Source organism: Quercus robur, chromosome 5 (assembly GCF_932294415.1).
Source record: "Quercus robur chromosome 5, dhQueRobu3.1, whole genome shotgun sequence".
NCBI classification, from domain to species: Eukaryota; Viridiplantae; Streptophyta; class Magnoliopsida; order Fagales; family Fagaceae; genus Quercus; species Quercus robur.
In genome coordinates, this window is record NC_065538.1 from 77747629 (window position 1) to 77768459 (window position 20831).

General features: G+C 32.9%; 2 protein-coding genes across 3 annotated transcripts; both read left to right on the plus strand.

The window, feature by feature from the left end:
* The first annotated feature begins 854 nt into the window (after positions 1 to 854).
* Positions 855 to 11115, plus strand: LOC126727213 (cysteine-rich receptor-like protein kinase 25). Its single transcript, XM_050432777.1, has 7 exons — positions 855 to 1875; positions 8715 to 8885; positions 9105 to 9235; positions 9778 to 9988; positions 10106 to 10343; positions 10439 to 10589; positions 10684 to 11115. The coding sequence occupies exons 1-7, from the start codon at positions 1023 to 1025 to the stop codon at positions 10966 to 10968; spliced, it is 2040 nt and encodes a 679-aa protein (XP_050288734.1). The 5' UTR covers positions 855 to 1022; the 3' UTR covers positions 10969 to 11115.
* Positions 11116 to 13601: 2486 nt separating this feature from the next.
* On the plus strand, positions 13602 to 19699 carry LOC126727215 (cysteine-rich receptor-like protein kinase 25). Of its 2 annotated transcripts, XM_050432780.1 has the most exons (7): positions 13604 to 14507; positions 17223 to 17390; positions 17626 to 17750; positions 17967 to 18177; positions 18302 to 18539; positions 18733 to 18880; positions 18985 to 19699. In XM_050432780.1, exons 1-7 carry the CDS (start codon positions 13706 to 13708, stop codon positions 19312 to 19314), a joined length of 2022 nt encoding a protein of 673 aa, XP_050288737.1. In that variant the 5' UTR covers positions 13604 to 13705; the 3' UTR covers positions 19315 to 19699. The 2 variants fall into 2 exon arrangements, with proteins under 2 accessions (XP_050288738.1, XP_050288737.1); XM_050432781.1 differs by lacking the exon at positions 17223 to 17390 and having other exon boundaries at positions 13602 to 14507.
* Positions 19700 to 20831: the final 1132 nt, after the last annotated feature.

A 20831-nucleotide genomic window follows, 5' to 3' on the forward strand; every position in this document is an offset into this window, starting at 1 on the left:
AAAATTTACCAAAAAACTTAGGTGGGTATATAAAGTAATACAAACACCAATAGTTAAAATAGGCCAAATTCCATAACTATACCCTATAAGTTTGGATTAATTGTCATTTTTGTTTATACAATTTAATTTTTGTCATTTTAATACTTAACGTTTAACATTTCTATCAAGATCGTTCTTCCGTCCATTGTCATCAACATAATTGCGGTTTGGTCCAAGACAATAACATAGTATCACATATATGAATAGTTAAACCAAAGTATAAACTTGACATTAGAAACCAATTGAGATGGGGTTCTTTTAATAATTGGATCCAATTAATAAATTTCTTTAAAACATTTGTTAATAGACTTTTTAAAGAAAATTTTGAATTCATTTTTATAGAAAATATTATCGGTCAAGCAATGAACAACATTCTTCTTCAAACTAGTTTGAAGATAAACTCTTCAAAATTTTGATATATCTTTATATTGAGTGTGAATTTTCAAAATCTAACCGTTAAATTGCATAATCTTATTATATCCTTTATACCTTTAATATAAAATTTTGTATAAAAAATAAATTTATTAAATGAATAGGAAATAATACTCAATTTGAACAAAATTTAATATACATATTAAGAGCATAAAAAATAATAAAAATCAACTATTAAATTTTTAAAATTTACCAAAACAATATATATATATTTTTACAGTAAATTTGAAAAGTCAAGCCACAACACGATGCCGTTTAGACTTGTTGACTTGCGTGGAGCAAGAGAAAATACACCAGGTTATGGGTGTACGTTTCTCTTCTCTCTCAGCTGGTGGTGGGTTCCACCAACCTGTGAGAGGGAGGAAATATAAACCTGTAGGTGGATATACTTCCTCGTGGAGCAGAGTTCTCCTCCTAAAAGGCAGATCTGTACATCCTCACTGCTCATCATACCTACCCCCTAAGCATCTGAATCCCAAAACATATATGCAATAAAAACACCACATAAACTCTTCACATAACTGCGTAGAGGAAGAGTTTGATTCATCAAAATGAATTCCTTCTTCAATCCCTTCTCTCTTCCCATCTTGTTCCTTTCCATTCTTACCTTCCTCAGCCTTACCGCTCATGCTGCTGACCCTGTTCATCTCTACACCGTATGTGAAAACACCACTTTCAGCGCCGATAATAGCATCTACCAATCCAATCTAAACTCCCTCCTTTCTTCTTTCTCCTCCAACGCCAATGTTGATTTCTACGCCACCACTAAGGGCGGAAACACCTCCGACCCTGTCTATGGCCTCTCCAACTGTCGCGGTGATGTCACCCGTCAACTCTGCCGAGAATGCGTGGAAGCAGCGGTGAAAGAGCTAACCAGCAAGTGTTCAAGACAAAAAGTCGCTGTGACATGGTACGATGAGTGCATTTTGCGCTACTCCAACCGGTCTTTCTTAACCACCGTCGACGAAAGACCAAGGCTCGGTTTGTTAAACACCCAGAATGTGACAGATCAGGACAAGTTTAATCAGTTAGTGAACACGTCGATGATTGCGTTGCTGACTGACTTGGCAAGGGAAATCTCGGACGTTTCAACCGGTGCTAAGAAGTTTGGGACCAGGCAAGTGAATATATCTGCGTTTCAAACACTGTACAACCTTTTACAGTGCACACCGGACCTGTCCGGCGCCGATTGCTATAGTTGTCTTCTGGACGCTATAAATCTTGTTCCTTGGTGTTGTGGTGGAAAGCAAGGGGGCAGAATTGTTTTTCCCAGTTGCAATATTAGGTACGAATTGTACCCATTCTACCGGATGGCAGCAACGGCGCCCCAGCCTTCCCCTGGGCTTCAACCTCTACTTCCAGGGCTTCAACCTCCACCTCCGGATTCCGTCAGTAGACCAAAAGGTAAACTGCACGAGCACCCTGTTTTAGTTTACTGCTTTTCATTCTTGATTAGACTTAGTCTCAGTGGCGGCGCCACCTTATGGCAAAAGTGGTCCCAGATCACCTGCCTGGAAAAAAAAATTATATATAATAATTTAATATTTTATATTTATTTATCTTTAAATAATTTGGTAGGGGACAAGGTTTTTCTCCAAACTAATTTGGAGAGAAAACCTACAAACTCATCATATATTTTTATATTGAGTGTGAATTTTGAAAATCTAACTGTTAGATTGCATGTTCTTATTACATTCTTAATGCTTACAAAATTTCAAAAAGATCAAAGATCAATTGCTATGTTATCAAATAAATGTTATAATTTCAAGTTTTTGTGATCTAAAGTTGTATATAAAAAATAAGTTAATTGATCAAATAGTAAATAACATCCAATTTGAATAAAATTTGATACGTATGTTAATAACATAAGAAACATGAAATTCAACGATTAGATTTTCAAAATTCAGTTTCTTTCCAAACTAGTTTGGAGAGAAACTTTATTCTTTTTTAGGACCTCTTAGATTTTTTTTATTCAAATAAAATAAAATTTTGGTCCATAGTTTGAACAATTTAACAATATATTAGGGTCATTCAAGCAAAAAAAAAAAATGAAAAAAAAAATTGAACTAAAATCTAGAAAAAAAAAATTATAATAAAACTATTATAGACTAGGCAATGACTTGATTCTTTCGACTAAGCACACTGCCTAATACAACACAATTTTCAACTTTTTATTATTTTTTATTATAATGTTTTTTTTCCTCACAACATATATTACTTACTTCTCTTTTTTAATTATTTTTTCTTATTTATTTTTAACCATATATGTCTTCTGTCTTCTCGATTTTTACACTTCAAACTTTTAAATTTTATCACATTTTCATCTATACTTTTACATCTACGTTTTGCCTTCCTCCTTATTCGTAACTTCTGTGTCTTCTATCAGTACCAATGTGGCAGTGTTTCTTCTCAAGTTTTGAGTCTCAAATTTCTCAATACATTTTTTTTTTTAGCTGTACAGGTACCTTTGTTCATTTCATTTCTTTTTTTTTTCTTTTTTTTTGCCTTTTGAGGTATTTTGGTTAATAGAATGCAAATTTGTTTTGTTTTTAAAAACATTTTTTTTTTTTTAAGCACAAACTTCATGCCGGCTGAATCTTGAATTTCGGCTGGTATTTACCGAAACACCCGAAATAGACCGAAATGACCCAAAATTTTTTCCAAAGTGGAATAGGGTGGGTTACTGTTCCAATTTGTTTGCCAGCACGATATTTTCCGGCTGTTACGGCCAGAACGGAATGAAATTAATAACATTGAATCCAACCTAATTACCTAAAGGCTAAGAAGAAATAAGATTGTGTAATTTATGCTTCTTAAAGAACACCCTGAACAAAATTCTTGGAGCCACCACTGCGTAGTCTGGATTCGATTACTTTTTGAGTAGTATGTGAAATTGTGTAAATCAGTTTATGTGCAACATGTTTAATCCATTACTTTTTTTTTTCTTTTTTTCTTTTTTTTGGGTTTTTGCGTAGCATGTTTAATCAGTTCAATCCATTAGTTAATGATTAATTATTGTTACACATTTGCATGTTCCTCACATTATGATTTGGTACACGACACAATTTTACAATGTTAGGGTTGTTTGGTAGGTAAGTTAAAATAAAAGTTTTTAATATTTAAACACTGAAAATTGTGAGTCTGAATTTTTTTTTTTTTTTTTTTTGTGCATTTGATAAGAGTATTTAATCAAGGGTGTTTGAGCTACCATTTTCAATTTATTGTGTTTAAACACTGTATTTGAAGGGAAATTATTCTATACTCTCGGAGTACCATAAATACGTACTCCCTTCTCTCATATAAATGATGAGTCCCCACTAACTAAATTCATTATAAGACCTACTATTTATATGAGAGAAAAAACTACACATTTATGATACTTCGAAAATTCCTAATAATTTTCCGAATTTGAAACAGCTCAGAGCAGATTTCCATTTTGAGTAACAATGTTGGATAGCATTGTTATAAATATATTAAAATTCGTTGGATCCACTTATACGAACGGCACACAGACAACCTTTTTTTTCTCTCTCCTAATGTTTGACTTTTCTTTCTTTTTTTGTTTTCTTATCTCTTTTGCCCGGACCACTTGTGGTCTTTATTTATATATATATATATATATATATATATATATATTTTTTTTGGTGTTTGTCGTTTTGCTGGTCTTCTTCTTTCAAATAAAACAAAAGCCCTTTTGAATTTAACCCCACCAACAAAACAAAATCCATAGAATTTGTCAAACCCAAAAAACAAAACCAATTTGAATTTAACCCCCACCCACAAAACACAACCCAAATCAAACCTTTAGGAAAAAAAAAAAAAAACAAAAAAAAAAAAAACAAAAAAAACAAAAGAAAGAGAAGCAAAGATACTGGGACCTGGGGTTGAGAGGGCGGAAGAGCATTGAGAGAGATGAAAAGAAGGAAAATCTTTAGGTTATTTGCCAAGAGAAAATAAAGAGAGAGTGAATAGGAAAATAGTATTAAATGTATTGTTATTTGAAATATTTTATTAAACACATTTTTTACATTACGAGTACTTCAAACATGTATTATACAACACTTTTTAAATCACAAATTTTACATTATTTTGAACAACAGTACTTGAACACTGTTATCAAACAAACCCTTAACTAACTATTGTGGTATTGTTTGCTTTGTATATGCTGTGTGTCACTTTCACCTTTCTTCGTTGATATTAATTATTTTTATTTTATTAAATGTGTTTTTTTATGGGATATTAAGTGATATTATGTTTTGGGCTTTCATTGATTTTTCCTATTCTCTTTTATTTTTTGCTATTGATATGGGTGTGCATTTAATAATTCAATCCATTAACTCGACAAAAACCAATGCATTATTAAAAATTTTAAAATAGTTTTTTGCCTTGTAAAAAAAGGAGAAAAAAACATTTGTGATACTAAGTTGACCCGTCCCTAAAAAAACAGGTGTGGATCATAGATTTTGTAATCAGTTTATGATGATCTGTTTCTAACCCGAACATAATTGCTTTGATCATGTTAGAAATACTGAATGCAATAATATTGTATTTCATAGTAAAAGAATATACATGAGTGTCTTTATATAGGAGGCATATGTGTGCAGTATAAGTAAGAGTGTAATACAAGAATGTGTACTATACAAGTAATTTAGTTGGGCCTAAGGCCCACAACACTATATACGTTAACAGCCCCCTTCAAACTCAAGGTGAATGTGAGACCAGCTTGAGGTTGTCAACCAAATCACGAAGGCGTCCCTTAGGATGTGACTTGGTGAATATATCTACAAGTTGATCTTTGGAGAAGACTGAGAAAAGCTTGAGAGCACCATGGACAAGATAATAATGGATAAAATGACAATTAATCTCAATGTGTTTAGTCCATTCATGGAAGACATCATTGTGAGCAATATGAATGGCATTCTGGTTGTCACAATAAAGATGAGTAGTAGAGAATGTGGACACGCCTAAGTCCTTAAGAAGCCATCGTAGCCAAAGGAGCTCAGATGTGGTGTCTGCAAGGGCACGATATTTTGCTTCAATATTGGAGCGGGCTACAGAGGTTTGTTTCTTACTTCATCAAGAAATCAAAGAAGAACCAAGGAGAAAGCAATAACCAGTGGTGGACTTGCGATCAGTGGGATCTCCTGCCCAATCAGTATAAGAGAATGCACGGAGTATAAGAGGAGATTGAGCTGAGTAGAAAAGACCATGAAAGAGACCTTTACTCTAGTTGCTCGTATCTCATCTGTTCGTACTCTCTTAGTTGTTGCCTCTGCTAGTAAATGAGATATTTTTCAAATAGATGTTAAAAATGCCTTCCTTAATGGGGATTTGAGTAAAGAAGTTTATATGCAATCTTTTCTTGGTCTCTCTATTGAATCAATTAAGGTTTGTCGCCTTTGACGTGCACTTTATGGCCATAAATAAGATCCACGAGCTTGATTTGCCAAGTTTAGCTCTACCATCTTTCGCTTAGGTTGCACTGCCAGTCCTTATAATTCTACCTTATTTCTTCGTCGTACTGATAAAGGCACCATTTTGCTTCTCTTATATGTGGATGATATGATCATAACTAGTGATGACCTCAGTGGCATTCAAGAACTCAAGGACTTTCTCAGTCAGCATTTTGATATGAAAGATCTTGGATATCTCAGTTATTTCTTGGGTCTTAAAATCACTCATTCCACAGATGGTCTTTATATTACTCAAGTCAAGTATGCTTTTGATTTTTTGTTTCGAGCTGGACTCACTGACAGTAAGACTGTTGACATTCTAGTTGAACTTAATACGCATTTCACACCCTTGGGGGGGGGGGGGGGGGAAACCATTGTCTAATCTCTTTCTTTATAGACGATTGATTGGCAGCCTAGTTTATCTCATAGTTACTTGTCTAAACATTTCCTATGCTGTTCATTAGATGAGCCAGTATTTATTTGCTCTGATACCATGTTAGAAATGCTGAATGCAATAGTATTGTATTTCATAGTGAAAGAATATACATGAGTGTCTTTATATAAGAAGCATATGTGTGCAGTACAAGTAAGAGTGTAGTACAAGAATGTGTGTTATACAAGTAATCTAGTTGGGCCTAAAACCCATAACACTATATACGTTAACAGATCCTACTTATGGTACTTCAATTTTCATGGCTTACTTTATAAATCTTTCTTTGAGTTTAATTGTTTGATGAACAAGAGATATTGTAGGACCGTGAGCTGTGTCATTTTATCTCAAAACCAATTAGTGATAAGAAAGACGCACTCAAATCTTTTATAGTATTTAACATCACATATTGCGGGCTTATTTTTAGAGTGGTTGTAGAGAGTCGAATTGTAGTCCGCCAACATATATAATTTTATCAAAACTCACTGTACATAACGTAGGCCACAAAAGACATATGTACAACCCAAAACTCAAAATTAAAAAAGGAAAATACTTATTCCACACAAATTGTTTAACACGGTTTTACATATAGCTCAAAAAACAATTGAAACCATGACTTGAAATCACGACTTCCAACTTGGAAATCATTTGAGTTATTTTTTGGGTTGTGTGTATTAATGATTTCCAAATGAAATCGTGATTTTGGATTATTCTATTCACCTTTCTAAAGAGTTAAATTTGCTTGCTATAGTGATGGCAATTGGGATAGAGATATGGAAGATAAAAAGATTACTATTGGTTTTGTATTCTACAAGGGTGATATTGTTTTTACATGGACTATTAAGAAGCAACCAATTATGACACTTTGCACTTGGGAAGCTAAATACATTTATGCTACTTCTAGTGTTTGTCATTTGATTTGCATTAGAAGTTTATTAAAGGAGTTGCATATACCGCAAGCAAAATCTACAAAGATATTTGTGGACAACAAGTCAACACTACTTCATGCATAAAATCCATTCTTTCATGATTGAATCACTCACAATGATTCAAGACAACATAATACAAGAAAGGAACTTCAACTTGAGATCATGAAGTAATATGATCAGGTTGTAGATATAATGATGTAGGACAAAATATTCAAATTAATTTCTGTAATTTTTATCTTAGGTATTTTTATGTAATTTTTGTTATTTTAGGTTTAGGTTATTTATTTCCTTATTTTAGGTGTTTTTAATGTTGTTTAGTCAAATTAGGGTTTTATATGCTTTCTTAGCTGCCTTAAGGTTTCCTAGCCGCCTTAGGGTTTCTAGCCACCCTAGGTTTTTTTTTTTTTTTTTACTATTTAAACACATTGTAGCCTCCAAAGGTAATTTAGTTTTCAGACTATTATCAATAAACATAAACTTTTTGTCAATTTTCTTCTCTAGTGGATTCCGGTTTTATCACCTTATGGATTTAAGGAACCCATTGTGGATTCGAGGTTTACTACCCAGAAACTAATAGTTTAGTTTCTGTCCATCAAAGAGAGCATCATGTGTACTTTCTTCAGGCTTCCGTGACATCATATAATCACCAAACCAATCAAGTTTGATATATTTTACGAGCTACAAGCCTTACTAATTTGACTAGAAAAACAAGTTTAATGGGGGACATTAGATGTTAAACTTGTTTAATTTTTTTTTCATTTTTTATTATGATTTTTTTGTATATTAATTAATATTTGAATGAATGCATATGAAAGACTTTCTTGAAGTTATGTGGAAAATTATGAATGTGGGAGTTTATGAAGTAAATACATCTTGGAGATTTTTGATGTTATGCAATAAATAATGAAGGTTAAGAGAGTGCATGGAGGCTATATAAAGCCATTCCTTCATCAATTTGTATGCAACAATGAAAGAATTTAAATAAAAGACATGAAGTGTTATCTACCTCTTTCCTCTTCGTTCTCTTTCACTTTGTGTGCTTTGTGAGTGCGGGTCTCTTTAGTTGAGTAGTGTGTGAGGCTCACTAACTTTGACAAATATTACAATTAGAAGTGAGTGGGGTGAGGTGGGATGGGATGGGGTGGGGTGGGGTGGGTAAAAACCAGAGTTTAAGTCTCTAGGAAGGAACTTTATATACATATACATATAAATTATGCTAGAATTTCTATCTTGTATAAAAAAAGAAAAAGAAAAAGAAAAAGTGAGTAACTAATCTAAGACTCAAGTATACCAGCCAAGCCAATATGTTCTAATGGTACTTTCAACCTCATCTATACTGATCAGACGTAATTATTTTATTAGGCAGCACTTTTTGTAACTGACTATTACGGTATTACCTGTTGTCAATATAACATGATATTGTTTTTGCAGGAAAAGGAAAAATCTCACCAGTAATTATTATCGCCATTGTTGTTACAATTGCTGCCTCTGTGGTGCTAGTCATTCTGGCCTACTGTTTCCTCCGGAGGAGAGCGAGAAAGAAGTCTGATGCTATAAATGAAGAGAGTCCCAAGCAATCTGATGGTTTGCTTAATTATCATGGTATGCTCATGCAAGTGCTTTTGTGTTCATAAGATCATAACACAATCTCCTCATTTTCAAAATTATACGTGAAGAAATCCTTTCATTATGTTTGTGATAATTTGTCTGAAAATGATAAAGAATATATTGATTATCTAAAAACTCTCACCTCATCATATCTGCAAACATTGATCTCTGTAATGTTATCTCTCTTATGTTTGTTTATTTTTGGATGTTTAGCTGCAAGTGAAATATCAGCTGATTTAGCTGTAGAATCCTTGCAATTTGATTTTGTGACAATTGAAGCCGCCACAAACAAATTCTCAGATGACAACAAGATTGGCGAAGGTGGATTTGGAAAAGTTTACAAGGTATAGGTAATCGAAACTCATTTCTTGCATTTTTTTTTTTTTTTATAACTCAAAATAAGCATACATAGAAAATTTACTGCATATAAATATACATTTTTTTTTTTATAGAAAAATTTAAAGTCTTTTGAAGTGGTGATTTTACAAATTATACGAAGTAAACTATTCTAGAGCCAGTCTAAGCGTTGGACACATCCTCAATATTAATCTCACCATTTCCTTACTGAAAATATACTTTAAACACCTAAGTAATTAACAATGCAAGAATAATGAATTTAAACAATTAATCATGCACACAATATTGACAAATAATAAAAATGCTGAAGTGAAACCTTTCAAATGAAAAACCACTACTAGAAAAAAATCAATCCTGTCAAAAATCACTATTAGAGGAACTATTACATAGCTAGCAACTTACAAAATCTTTGCCTTGTCTAGACCTATGCAACCTTTGCAAACTCCTAGTTTGCCTTCCTACCATGATAGTCCCACACCGACTAACAACATGGTCCTAAATTTGTCTGTTTGGAGGTTATTTCATTCAGGGTATGCTACTTGACGGGAAGGAAGTAGCAGTTAAAAGGTTCTCATCAAAGTCATTGCAAGGCTTAGAGGAATTCAAAAATGAGATCATACTTATTGCAAAACTTCAGCACAGAAATCTTGTGAGGTTATTGGGATTTGGCATAGAGGGAGAGGAAAAGCTGCTTGTATACGAGTTCATGCCCAACAAAAGCCTTGATATTTTTATTTTTGGTTTGTTTCTTCCTACCTTCTGTTTCATAAGCTTGATATTATTTTGGATTGCTTGTAAATTTATACAATTCACACTTATGCATGATGTCATTACTTAACATTAATATTAAATTTCAGATTCAAAAAGGCGCCCATTACTTGATTGGAAGACTTGCTATAACATTATTAGCGGGATTGCTAGAGGACTTCTATATCTTCATGAGGACTCCCGCCTTAAAATCATTCATAGGGACTTGAAGCCTAGCAATGTGTTGTTGGACCATGACATGGTTGCCAAAATATCAGATTTTGGAATGGCGAGGATCTTTTATGAAAAACAAAATATAGCAAACACCAAAAGAATTGTTGGAACATAGTAAGCCACTTCTTCCTATATCTTTCTCTTCTTTTTTTGTTTTAATAATAATAATAATAATAATAATAATAATAGCAATGTTTGTATACAAATAGTGGGTATATGGCTCCAGAATATGCAATGGAAGGAGTGTTCTCTGTGAAGTCAGATGTCTTCAGCTTTGGTGTAATCTTACTTGAGATTATTAGTGGGAAAAAGAATAGTGGCTTTTACCTTACAGAACATGCTCAAACACTCCTTTCATATGTATGTTAACTTTTATCTCATTGAATTAGAATTAGACATTGCAATATGGACTGCATATGTGAAATATAACTACATTCGAAATCTAAATTGATAGGCATGGAGACTATGGTGTGAAGATAAAGTGTTGGAGTTTGTGGACAACTTCTTGATGGAATCATGTTCGACATTAGAAATTGTAAGGTGCATACATATCGGACTTTTGTGCGTGCAGGAAGATCCACAAGATAGACCCAACATGTCGATTGTGGTAGCATTGCTAGGAAGTGAATCAATAGCCCTTCCTAAACCAAGACACCCTGCATTTTCTGTGGCTAAATTCATTCAGATGGATGAATTCTCTGTAAATGAGCTTAGTTTTTCTAGTATTGTACCACAATGAACGCGTACAACTGTATAAGATTGGCATTAGGTCTTGCATAATGGTGAACTTAATATTGCAGACTAAAATTTCTATAAATTAGGAATAGGATACGTGTTGGGAAGGAAGGTTCAGTTAATTGAGCAAATAAAGGTGATTTTTTGGGGTGATTTTCTGAGAAGGGAGTTATGAACTAAGGGACCATTGGACAAAATAAACATGAGACTTGGACGTATCTCATTGATGGGCCTGCAGGATGTTTGGACAGTCCAGAATTTGGATTTAACAAAAAATACTCAGTACCGTTTCCCTCAATAAAGAAATAGATCTCACAGGAATATGCTTCTAGCCCTATTGGCACCTACCATTCTCTTCAGTTTTTGTGTTGTACCATTCCTTCCTACCAAATTAAAAAAAAAAAAAAAAAAAAAAAAAAAATCATGATTTGTGATTGCTATTTTCTTCAGTCGAGTCCTATATGGGAATCACACGTTGGATTCTTGAATTATTTACGATAAGAGGATAATCAAGAATATAAACCAATTGTTTAAGTGAATTGAAAAATATTTAATTATTTTCACTAATTTAAGCATTCAATTATCTTTTATAATTTGATTACATGCAAGTAAATTTGGTAAATTTGATTTTATCTTTTGCCTTGCTCTTATTCAATTGTTGCCAAAACAACTCATTTTAAATAAAAATGTCATATTTCAAAATCAATTGTTTCTTATATAAATCAAATAAAAATAATAAAAAAAATTCATTTTTCATAACTAATAAGTGCACCAACTACAAATAATTAGTACATAAAAACAAATGTATTTACACTATTAATATTGAGTATAATTACATAGAACAAATTTAGACTACTGCGATGTTGGTTCCACACACACACTTATATTATGTCACTAAAAGGATTTAAGAAATATAAATTGTTCAGATTAATATAATAATAAAATGAACATATCACTTTAGTGAATTAAATTTTTTTTTTTAAATTATTTCAGCTAATTTAAGCTTGCAATTATTTTTAATAATTTTTATTGGATTTTTACCTTCTTTTTTTTTTTTTTTTTTTTACCTTTCAATGATTTTGTTTCGATGAGGAAGAATTTCATATTGTTATTTTTATATAAATTTTATGAAAATAACTATATAAATTCATTTTTTATAAATATTTTGTGCACCATCTATCTATAATTAATATATAAAAATCAATATATTTAACCTATTAATTAATATACTGACATAAATAAATAAATTATGAGGTGGAAGAAAAAATAAAAAATAAAATCTTATTCCTTCTTGAAGAATACCCTTTCTGGACTAAACCTTAAGACTAATGGTCTGTTTAAATAAAAGGGGGAAGGAGGAGGAGTGGAGGGGAGTATAATAAAATTAGTTAAAAATAAGTTAATTTTATGCTAAATCTACTCTACTCTACTCTTCTCCCCCTTCCTAGATTCAAACGGAACATAAGGGATTCATACTGAGTACATTGCATGAGTGGGCTTTGGCCTTTGGATTCTTATATGCAAGTTTTTTTATATGCAAGTTGTTAACCAATACAAAGTCCCTTCATATTGGTCACACTCTTCTGGACCCCACAAGAGAACTCTACGAATTTTAATTTTTATCAAGGAAAGGAATTTCAATACCGGACAAAGAATTACGACAAAAACGCTACTATAGACCGCGCTTTCACTACACTGGAAAGTAGATCAGTTTGGCCAATGCTTCGGTCATAGTTCCACTCCAGTCTGTACCCATCATTGACTTTTACCACTCGGGCAGCACAACAATTTTGACCGGAATATATTCTTTAATCTTTTTCACTGTTCCATATGATTTTTTTAATAAAATCCAATTATATATTTTGATAGTTTGGTTTATTGCCAATTAGGATCAAGAGTTTTCTAAATGGACTAATTTGTTCCTTAAATTTAATTTAGTCTCTAAAAATTGCTAAACTAGTTAGACATTTTTTTAATTGTTTTAAGGACTAATGGTTCGTTTGGATTGAAGGAGAGGGATGGAGAGTAGAATAGAGTAGATTTAGTACAAAATTAGTTTATTTTTAAACAATTCTACTTTACTCCCCTTCATTTCCTCTCCTGTCTCCCTCAGGCTATAAGTTAACTTTAAGAACTAAATTAATCAGTTTGATAAAATCTTGAACCTAATGGGTAATAGTTCAAATCCCAATTATGTTACTGAAATTTACTTTTTTTTTTTTTTTTTGGGTAATCCCTTCTAGAAAGGAATAAGGACATATGAATTATTAAAAGTTTGACTTGCATCATGGCCAAAGTCCCAACCTTATCCTCACGCAAATGCTTGCATATTCTACGCCCTTGATATCTTACCCTCGGATCCCTATTTTGTTTTTAAGTTAGAAAATACTTTCACTGGCACAAAGTAAAACAGAAAACTACAAGGACAATAACTAAGAGAGAAAAAATATCACCATCTCCATCTTGTGGACAACAAACAAGAATTCCAGATATTTGATATGTGGACTAAACTGTAATAACATATTTCCTTCTTTTTTCTGTAATTTTTTTTTTTAATTTATAACATTTTTCTCACGTGTATCAAGTTATTATAAGACATGTGGAACAAAAAAACAAAACAAAAAAAAATCATCTCCATGACAACATTTCCTTATCAAAAATCTTATCAATTCTCACTACATCAATATAAACTGAAAATCAGGTAGAGTATACACAAAAGAGGAAGAGACCGAACTATCAAAATGACTTCTTTGAACTCCATGACCCTTCTATTCATTTCCATGCTTAGCCTTAGCTTCCTCAGCCGTACCACTACTCATGCAGCTGACCCAGTTCACCTCAAAGAGGTATGTGCTAACACCACTTTCAGCCCCAATAGCATCTATCAATCCAATCTCAATTCCCTCCTCTCTTCCCTCTCTTCCAACGTCACACAAAACCTCGAATTCTACAACACAACCAGCGGCCAAAACACCCCCAACCCCGTCTACGGCCTCTTCCTCTGTCGCGGCGATGTAACCCCTCAACTCTGTCAAGAATGTGTAGCTGCGGCAGTGAAAGAGGTAACCAAAAAGTGTTCAAGAGAGAAAGTCGCTGTGATATGGTACGATGAGTGCATGATACGTTACTCAAACCGGTCTTTCTTCTCTACCGTGGACGAAAAACCAAGGTTAGCCCTATTGAACACGCAGAATATCACTGAACAGGACAAGTTTAACAAGTTACTAGCAAAGAGTATGAACGAGACTGCAGCACAAGCATCTAATGCTCCTATTGGTGCCAAAAAGTATGGGACCAAGGAGGTGAATATCTCTGCTTTTCAAACACTGTACAACCTTGTACAGTGCACAGCGGACTTGTCCAGAAACGATTGTAGTACTTGTCTTCAAGCTGCTATAAAGCTTCTGCCATGGTGTTGTAGTGGAAAGCAAGGGGGAAGAGTTATTTTTCCTAGTTGCAGTGTTAGGTACGAATTGTACCCTTTTTACCGGATGGAAATTGCGACACTCCCACCTGCACCAATTCACCCATCTTCATATACAGGTTCGGTAGCTGGACTTTTGACTGCTTTTTCCTTTTTCTCTTATATTATTGGCAATTGAGTGATGGTGCTTCAATTTTTCAAGGCATACTTTATGAATCTTTGTTTATGTTGGGTATGATTTTAGTGCGGGTCATATTCTCCCATTAAAGAATTGGAAACATTAGCTTTAACTTGTACAAAGTCAGGGCCAATTAAGAGGGCTATAACTCTATCTGATATAGCTATCAGATAAACAAAAAAACTATAGAAGTAGGTAAGTGTCCATTTTATTGCCCACCAATATGGTTCGGTGAGGGGTAGAATGGTAGACCCAACCATTTGCAGAGCTCATGCCCTGCTATAATTCTATTGGCTAGTGCATATCGTCATTTAGCGAAGAAAGTACTTCTTGTAACAGTTATACTAAGCCGAGTATAAGTCACATATATAAAACAACCTAACAACTGAATAACATGTGAATTATGGGAAATACAAATACTCACTATCATTTTTTGTGTTTCGTGTTTCACTTTATGTTCCATCAATCACAACTTAATCTGTATTTGTTTAACTTCGTTATAAAACAGTCAAAGTTTAAAATGGAAAAAAATAAACACAAAAAGTTGTAATTGATGGAACATAAAGTAGAGTACAAAAAGTGGTACGGTGATTTTTTTTTTTTTTAATAAACACAATAAATTGTAATTGGTGAAATAAAGTAGAATACAAAAAGTGGTACAGTTATTTTTTTTATTATTATTATTTTTATTTAAAAATCAAGTGGGATAGTGGATTTGGATTCGAAAGTTGGAGTTAACAAATTTACAATAAATAAATAAATTACATGGCATTTATAAAGTGTTTGGCATTTCCACTTTTTCAATTTGTGATTAATTAATGAGAGTGATGCACTTTTTCAAGTTACCTGTTCATCATAATATTTTATGTAATATGGTTTTAGAAAATATTGCACATATATTATAGCATAATTGTTATAAAATTTTGTTAATAATGAGTTTATCATAAGAAGAAATAATTATAAATTGCACAAACATATCTATTACAATTATTTAGTTCAAGTAATGAGAAATTAAAAAACAACTTTGGAGGAATATTGTAGAATAAAAGTTGATATAAAACATGTCTTTCTCTTTCTTCTTAATTCTAAAACAAAATATACATCCAAAACACCCATAATCAATCATATCCTTCACAAAACCCACAAATCTATAACGTTTGACCTTAAAATCAAAACTGTAATTGTCACTGTCACTCAATATAAAATGCATGCCACTCATTCCTTAGTTGTAGCCAACTCATACGGGTTAGAATTAGATGAGACAACAATGATAGAGCTAGGTAAGTGTCGTTTAAAGATTGAAGATAAATGAAATCATTTTTGGTCTGTTGTATTTGACATGGGATGACGTGAAGGGTTATGGATAGGTATATATAAAGGAGTAGAAGTGCAAGAGGTAAAAATAGTGAATTTAAATGTAAAGAATATTGTGTATATGCATGAGGGAGGAAAAGTCTTGATACATTTAACCAAAAGATACAAATAATATTTACTTTTTTAATTAAAAAAATCTTAAAACATTGAATCAAATAAAACAAAATTTTAATATTTAATTTGTTCTTATTTCTAATGTAGTACTTGAGAATATTTTAATTCTTTTAGCCAAGAATGCGCCACTTGGCAAAATCTCATACTTTCTAACATGAGGCCTCTGCGAAGGGTGAGCTTGTATATTCATGTTTTTCTTTTGTCATTGGTTTGTAAGTGTAAGGATGCATGATTAAACTTAACTCAGATTGTTACAACTTACAACTAATCTCTTCCTTACTTGTTTATTTATTTATTGAAAAAGTAACAATTCTATTCTTCCTTACTTTTTCTTTTTATTTATTGAAAAATTGACAATTATATTGTATGATGCCTAAGTTGAATAAGGGTTGTTATTCCATACTTTGGGAGTATACTCCCTCCCTCTCACAAAGGAGTGAGTCCAGCCTACTCCCAGAGTATACAATAATTTTCAGTTGAAATAATTGGTTTTTTGCTCAACCTTAATGGGTATTCCATTTGGTAGATTTATTGGGACATCCTTCCCTCCCCAATATGTATTCTATGCATCCAATGGATGCATTCAACCTCTGAAAGTTTGTGAACTCCACAATCATATGGTAACCACATCCTATGAGAAAGATAATGCATATATCTTATGCATATGATACATTTTCTTCCTTATTTTCTATTGATCAACTTTCTCATAAAAAAAATAATAAATAAAATTAAAAGCAGATTTCATGGGTACAGGTACAACATTTCTTGAAATACAAGAGTACAAGGCTAGGATACGGTAATTAATTAATTAATATTTTTTTAGGTATATTTTAAATATTTTTGGACATAATATTTTATTTTAGGTTTTAAAATTAAGTAACAATAATAAAATTATTGAAAACATATTTAAAATTAATTTAAAGGCGATAATAAATATCGAAGAAGTACAATGACACCCATAAAATGTTATTTAAAGTACAAACTAAGAGTTTAGATAAACTAAACACCCAAGCTACGTACATAGATACGCACACAAGTACAAGTACGAGTACTTGCCCATTTTAGCCATGTCCATGGAACGTAGGATTAGACCTAATTAATCATTAGGCAGCTCTCTCCTAAGGGACTACTGTACAGTTGTCAATGAAACATGATATTGTTTATGCAGGAAAGAAAAAAATCTCAACGGCAACAATAATCGCCATAGTTGTTCCAATTGTTGCTTTGGTTCTGGTCATTCTGTCCTTCTGTTTCCTAACAATGAGAGCAAGAAAGAAGTCCAATGCAATAAAGGGAGAGAATTTTAAGAAATCTGATCAAATCCTAAATTATCAAGGTACGTATGCAAGTGGTCTTATGTTCACATCATATGTCACTGTCTTCTCATTTTCATGTACACGTGAAGGAATCGATTCATTAAACTGGTTTGTTAAGCCAAATGCGAGGACAGACTGTAATTTGCCAGAAAATGATAGAACCTATTGATTATGTACAAACTCTCACCTCATGATATCTGCAAACATTGCTCTTTCTAATGTAATCTCTTACGTTCATTTTTTTCGGATGTATAGCTGCAAGTGAATTACCAACTGTAGACTCCTGCTTGCAATTTGATTTTGGGACAATTGAAGCCGCCACCAACAAATTCTCAGATGACAAGAAGATTGGTGAAGGTGGATTTGGTAAAGTTTACAAGGTATAAATCAAAATTTATTTCTTGTGTTTTTTCTTCTTTTCCCTTTTATATTTTTGTTTTTGTTTTTGGTATTACTCAAAATTAAGAATCTGTAGAAAATTTACTGCATACAAATATAATCAAATTTAGAATTTGAAACTTTTTTGAAGTAGGGATTTAATAAATTCTTTGAATTAAACTATTCTAAAGCCAGTTCAAGTACATATATGTTACCAGGGTACACTTCCTAGCGGACAAGTTATAGCTGTAAAGAGGTTAGGGAAAAGCTCTGGACAAGGAGTCGAACAATTTAAGAATGAGGTTGAACTACAAGCCAAGCTTCAGCACAAAAATTTAGCAGGGGTTTTGGGATTCTGCTTAAAAGGAGAAGAGAAGATACTCATCTATGAATTTGTGCCCAATAGAAGCCTTGACAATTTTATATATGGTTTGTGCATCAAAACACACATCCAATAGTGTTATGTGAATAGAATTGCATCAATTTCTCATTGATGTGCATTTGCAATTCTTTAAATCTTATTAGATTTTTTTTTTCTTTGATGAGCTGTTAGATTCAAAAAAACAAGGACAATTGGATTGGGCAGCACGATATAAGATTATAGGAGGAATTGCTCGAGGAATTCAATATCTTCACAAAGATTCTCAACTTAGAATTATACATCGCGATCTAAAAGCTAGTAGCATATTGTTAGATGCTGATATGAATCCAAAAATTTCAGATTTTGGTATCGCGCGGATTCTTGAAGTTGATCAAACTCAAAAAAATGCGAGTAGAATTGTGGGGACATAGTAAGTTCCAAATTGTTTTCTTCTATCTTTCATCATTAGAAATTAATAGATTTATTCAAGTCCCATTCCACCTAATGAATCACTGAAATAAAATATTAAAAAATTAATAAAAATGGTCATTTTGAGCAGCATCTTCATGAGGCTCCTAATTGTCTTTTAGTAACACTGCTATGCTTTTGGTGTTGGTTTGCAGTGGTTATATGTCTCCAGAGTACGCAATGCAAGGTGAATTTTCTGAGAAATCTGACGTGTACAGTTTTGGTGTCCTAGTCCTAGAAATTATCACTGGTAAAAAGAATAGTAACTTTGAATCAGAAGGGGCTGCGGACCTCCTAAGCTATGTGAGTATAAACCATATGGTGTGATTTCTTTTCCTTTCTTAATGCCAATGTCACCACTTGTATTGTAGCATGACATTCTAAACACTACTTGATAAAATGTGCAGGCTTGGATACATTGGAGGGACGGGAGGCCCTTGGAATTATTGGATCCAACTTTGAAAGGTTTTTATTTAATAGATGAAGCCATTAAATGCATCCACGTTGGCTTATTATGTGTTCAGAAAGATCCAGCTGACAGACCATCTATGGCATCAATAGTTCTCACACTTAGTAGCCACTCTGTCAGTCTACCAACACCGCTACAACCAGCATTTTTCCTTCGCAACACGGACCAGAACTTGCCGCAAATGTATATGGAGTCTGATCAATCTACTAGCATGTCCATGTCATGGTCTATCAATGATGAATCTGTTACTGAACCACACGCACGATAATCTACAGAAGCAAGGAATGCACAAGCCTTTTTGCAATTGGGTGGCCAGAATGTTTCGAGTTAATAAAACATTAGATTTAGTGGGTGTATGTACAATAAAGTGAGCAGACTGCTGTCTATTTGTCCGGGGGGAGTCTGAGTGTAAATATTTTGTGTTGGGCAAAACTTCCGTCTGGTGCTTCATTGGATGGGGGCACAATAAAAATATGTAATCAGTTTTAGACACGCACCATGTCACGTCCAATACACTAGTGTACTCGACGCATGTGAAACCCTTTAATATTTATAGTTTACGCATTCAAGAAGATAGTTAGGAATTGGTATAATCTTCTGTAATGAGTAACATAATAATAGATGTTAGGGTTTTAGACCCAAGTTGTCTCAAATTTTATCAAATCTTAGCCAAATAATTAATTAAATTAATTATGCATGCATGAGATTTGAATCAAATAAACATAGATCACATGAACACCAAGAATGATGACTTAGAAAAACTTTTGAAATTGTGGTTTCAAAATAAAAAATATATGAAGGATTTAACCTAAACAATTCTCAAGACAATATATCCATTAAATAGAATCAAAGTTTATATAATAGACTTAACCCTAAATCTAGTGCTACCTCGTATAGTACTTATTGGTGTGACTACACGTAGCTCTGAATTCATGGATTCTTCTACAATGGATTGTTGCACACAAACTCTCCTATTTGTGACTCAAAGAATTCCACTTGAAGGTTTTGATCAACAACTGCTGTAGACTATATTTCTTTATGGCTTCATACAGATTTGCACTATGGCAGCAACAATACCGTGTTGATCTTTCTCTATGTCCTTTTGAACTCTCACTATTTTGACTAGCAACTAATGGAGGCTCAAGTCTATTTTGAAAGTCTCCAATATAGTGAGATTGAGAGAAACTTTGTTATACATATCATAGCCATAAAAATGGTGATTTCTCTCTTTGAAAAGCCTTTCTACGATCGGAATGGCTTATAATGTCCTTTTAATAGTACAACAAACAGATCACAAATCAGTCTTGAAATGAGAAAGTTATGGGCTTTTTTAAGTTTCAGATTTTTGCTGATATTGCAATCTCGATCGATCGAACTAGGTGTCGAGCTTGCAATCGAAAATCTCGATCGGTCGATCAAGGTGTCGAGCCAACAGTTGAACCAACAGAAAATTTGTTTTCTTGCTCTGAAATTGATTCTTTCTTGATCCAAACTTGGGTCTTTGTTTTGGACTTTGAAGCACACCTTTAACATATTTATGACTCACCAAAAACACTACAAATGGATTACAATTGATCACGGCTTGCAAACCTAAAAATATGGACTCTACAGTGGATATTTTCCTAACAAAAATAATTGTTAACGCCATCACAACTAATGTACCCCTAGCCAAAGTTATCAACTTCATTCTAGTTTATCCATTAGAGTGAGACATTTCAAAATCGGTTTATTTCAATGTACTATTTCAAGTTTCTGGTTTATCCATTAGAATGAGATATTTGGATA

Bases quoted from the DNA above. Each gene is read 5' to 3' on its own strand.
- LOC126727215 (XM_050432780.1), top strand. From the start codon at position 13,706: ATGACTTCTTTGAACTCCATGACCCTTCTATTCATTTCCATGCTTAGC. The intron at 18,178-18,301 runs GTTTGTGCATCA...ATGAGCTGTTAG, and splicing joins CCTTGACAATTTTATATATG to ATTCAAAAAAACAAGGACAA. The intron at 18,881-18,984 runs GTGAGTATAAAC...TAAAATGTGCAG, and splicing joins CTGCGGACCTCCTAAGCTAT to GCTTGGATACATTGGAGGGA.
- LOC126727213 (XM_050432777.1), top strand. From the start codon at position 1,023: ATGAATTCCTTCTTCAATCCCTTCTCTCTTCCCATCTTGTTCCTTTCC. The intron at 1,876-8,714 runs GTAAACTGCACG...TTGTTTTTGCAG, and splicing joins TTCCGTCAGTAGACCAAAAG to GAAAAGGAAAAATCTCACCA. The intron at 8,886-9,104 runs GTATGCTCATGC...TTGGATGTTTAG, and splicing joins TGGTTTGCTTAATTATCATG to CTGCAAGTGAAATATCAGCT.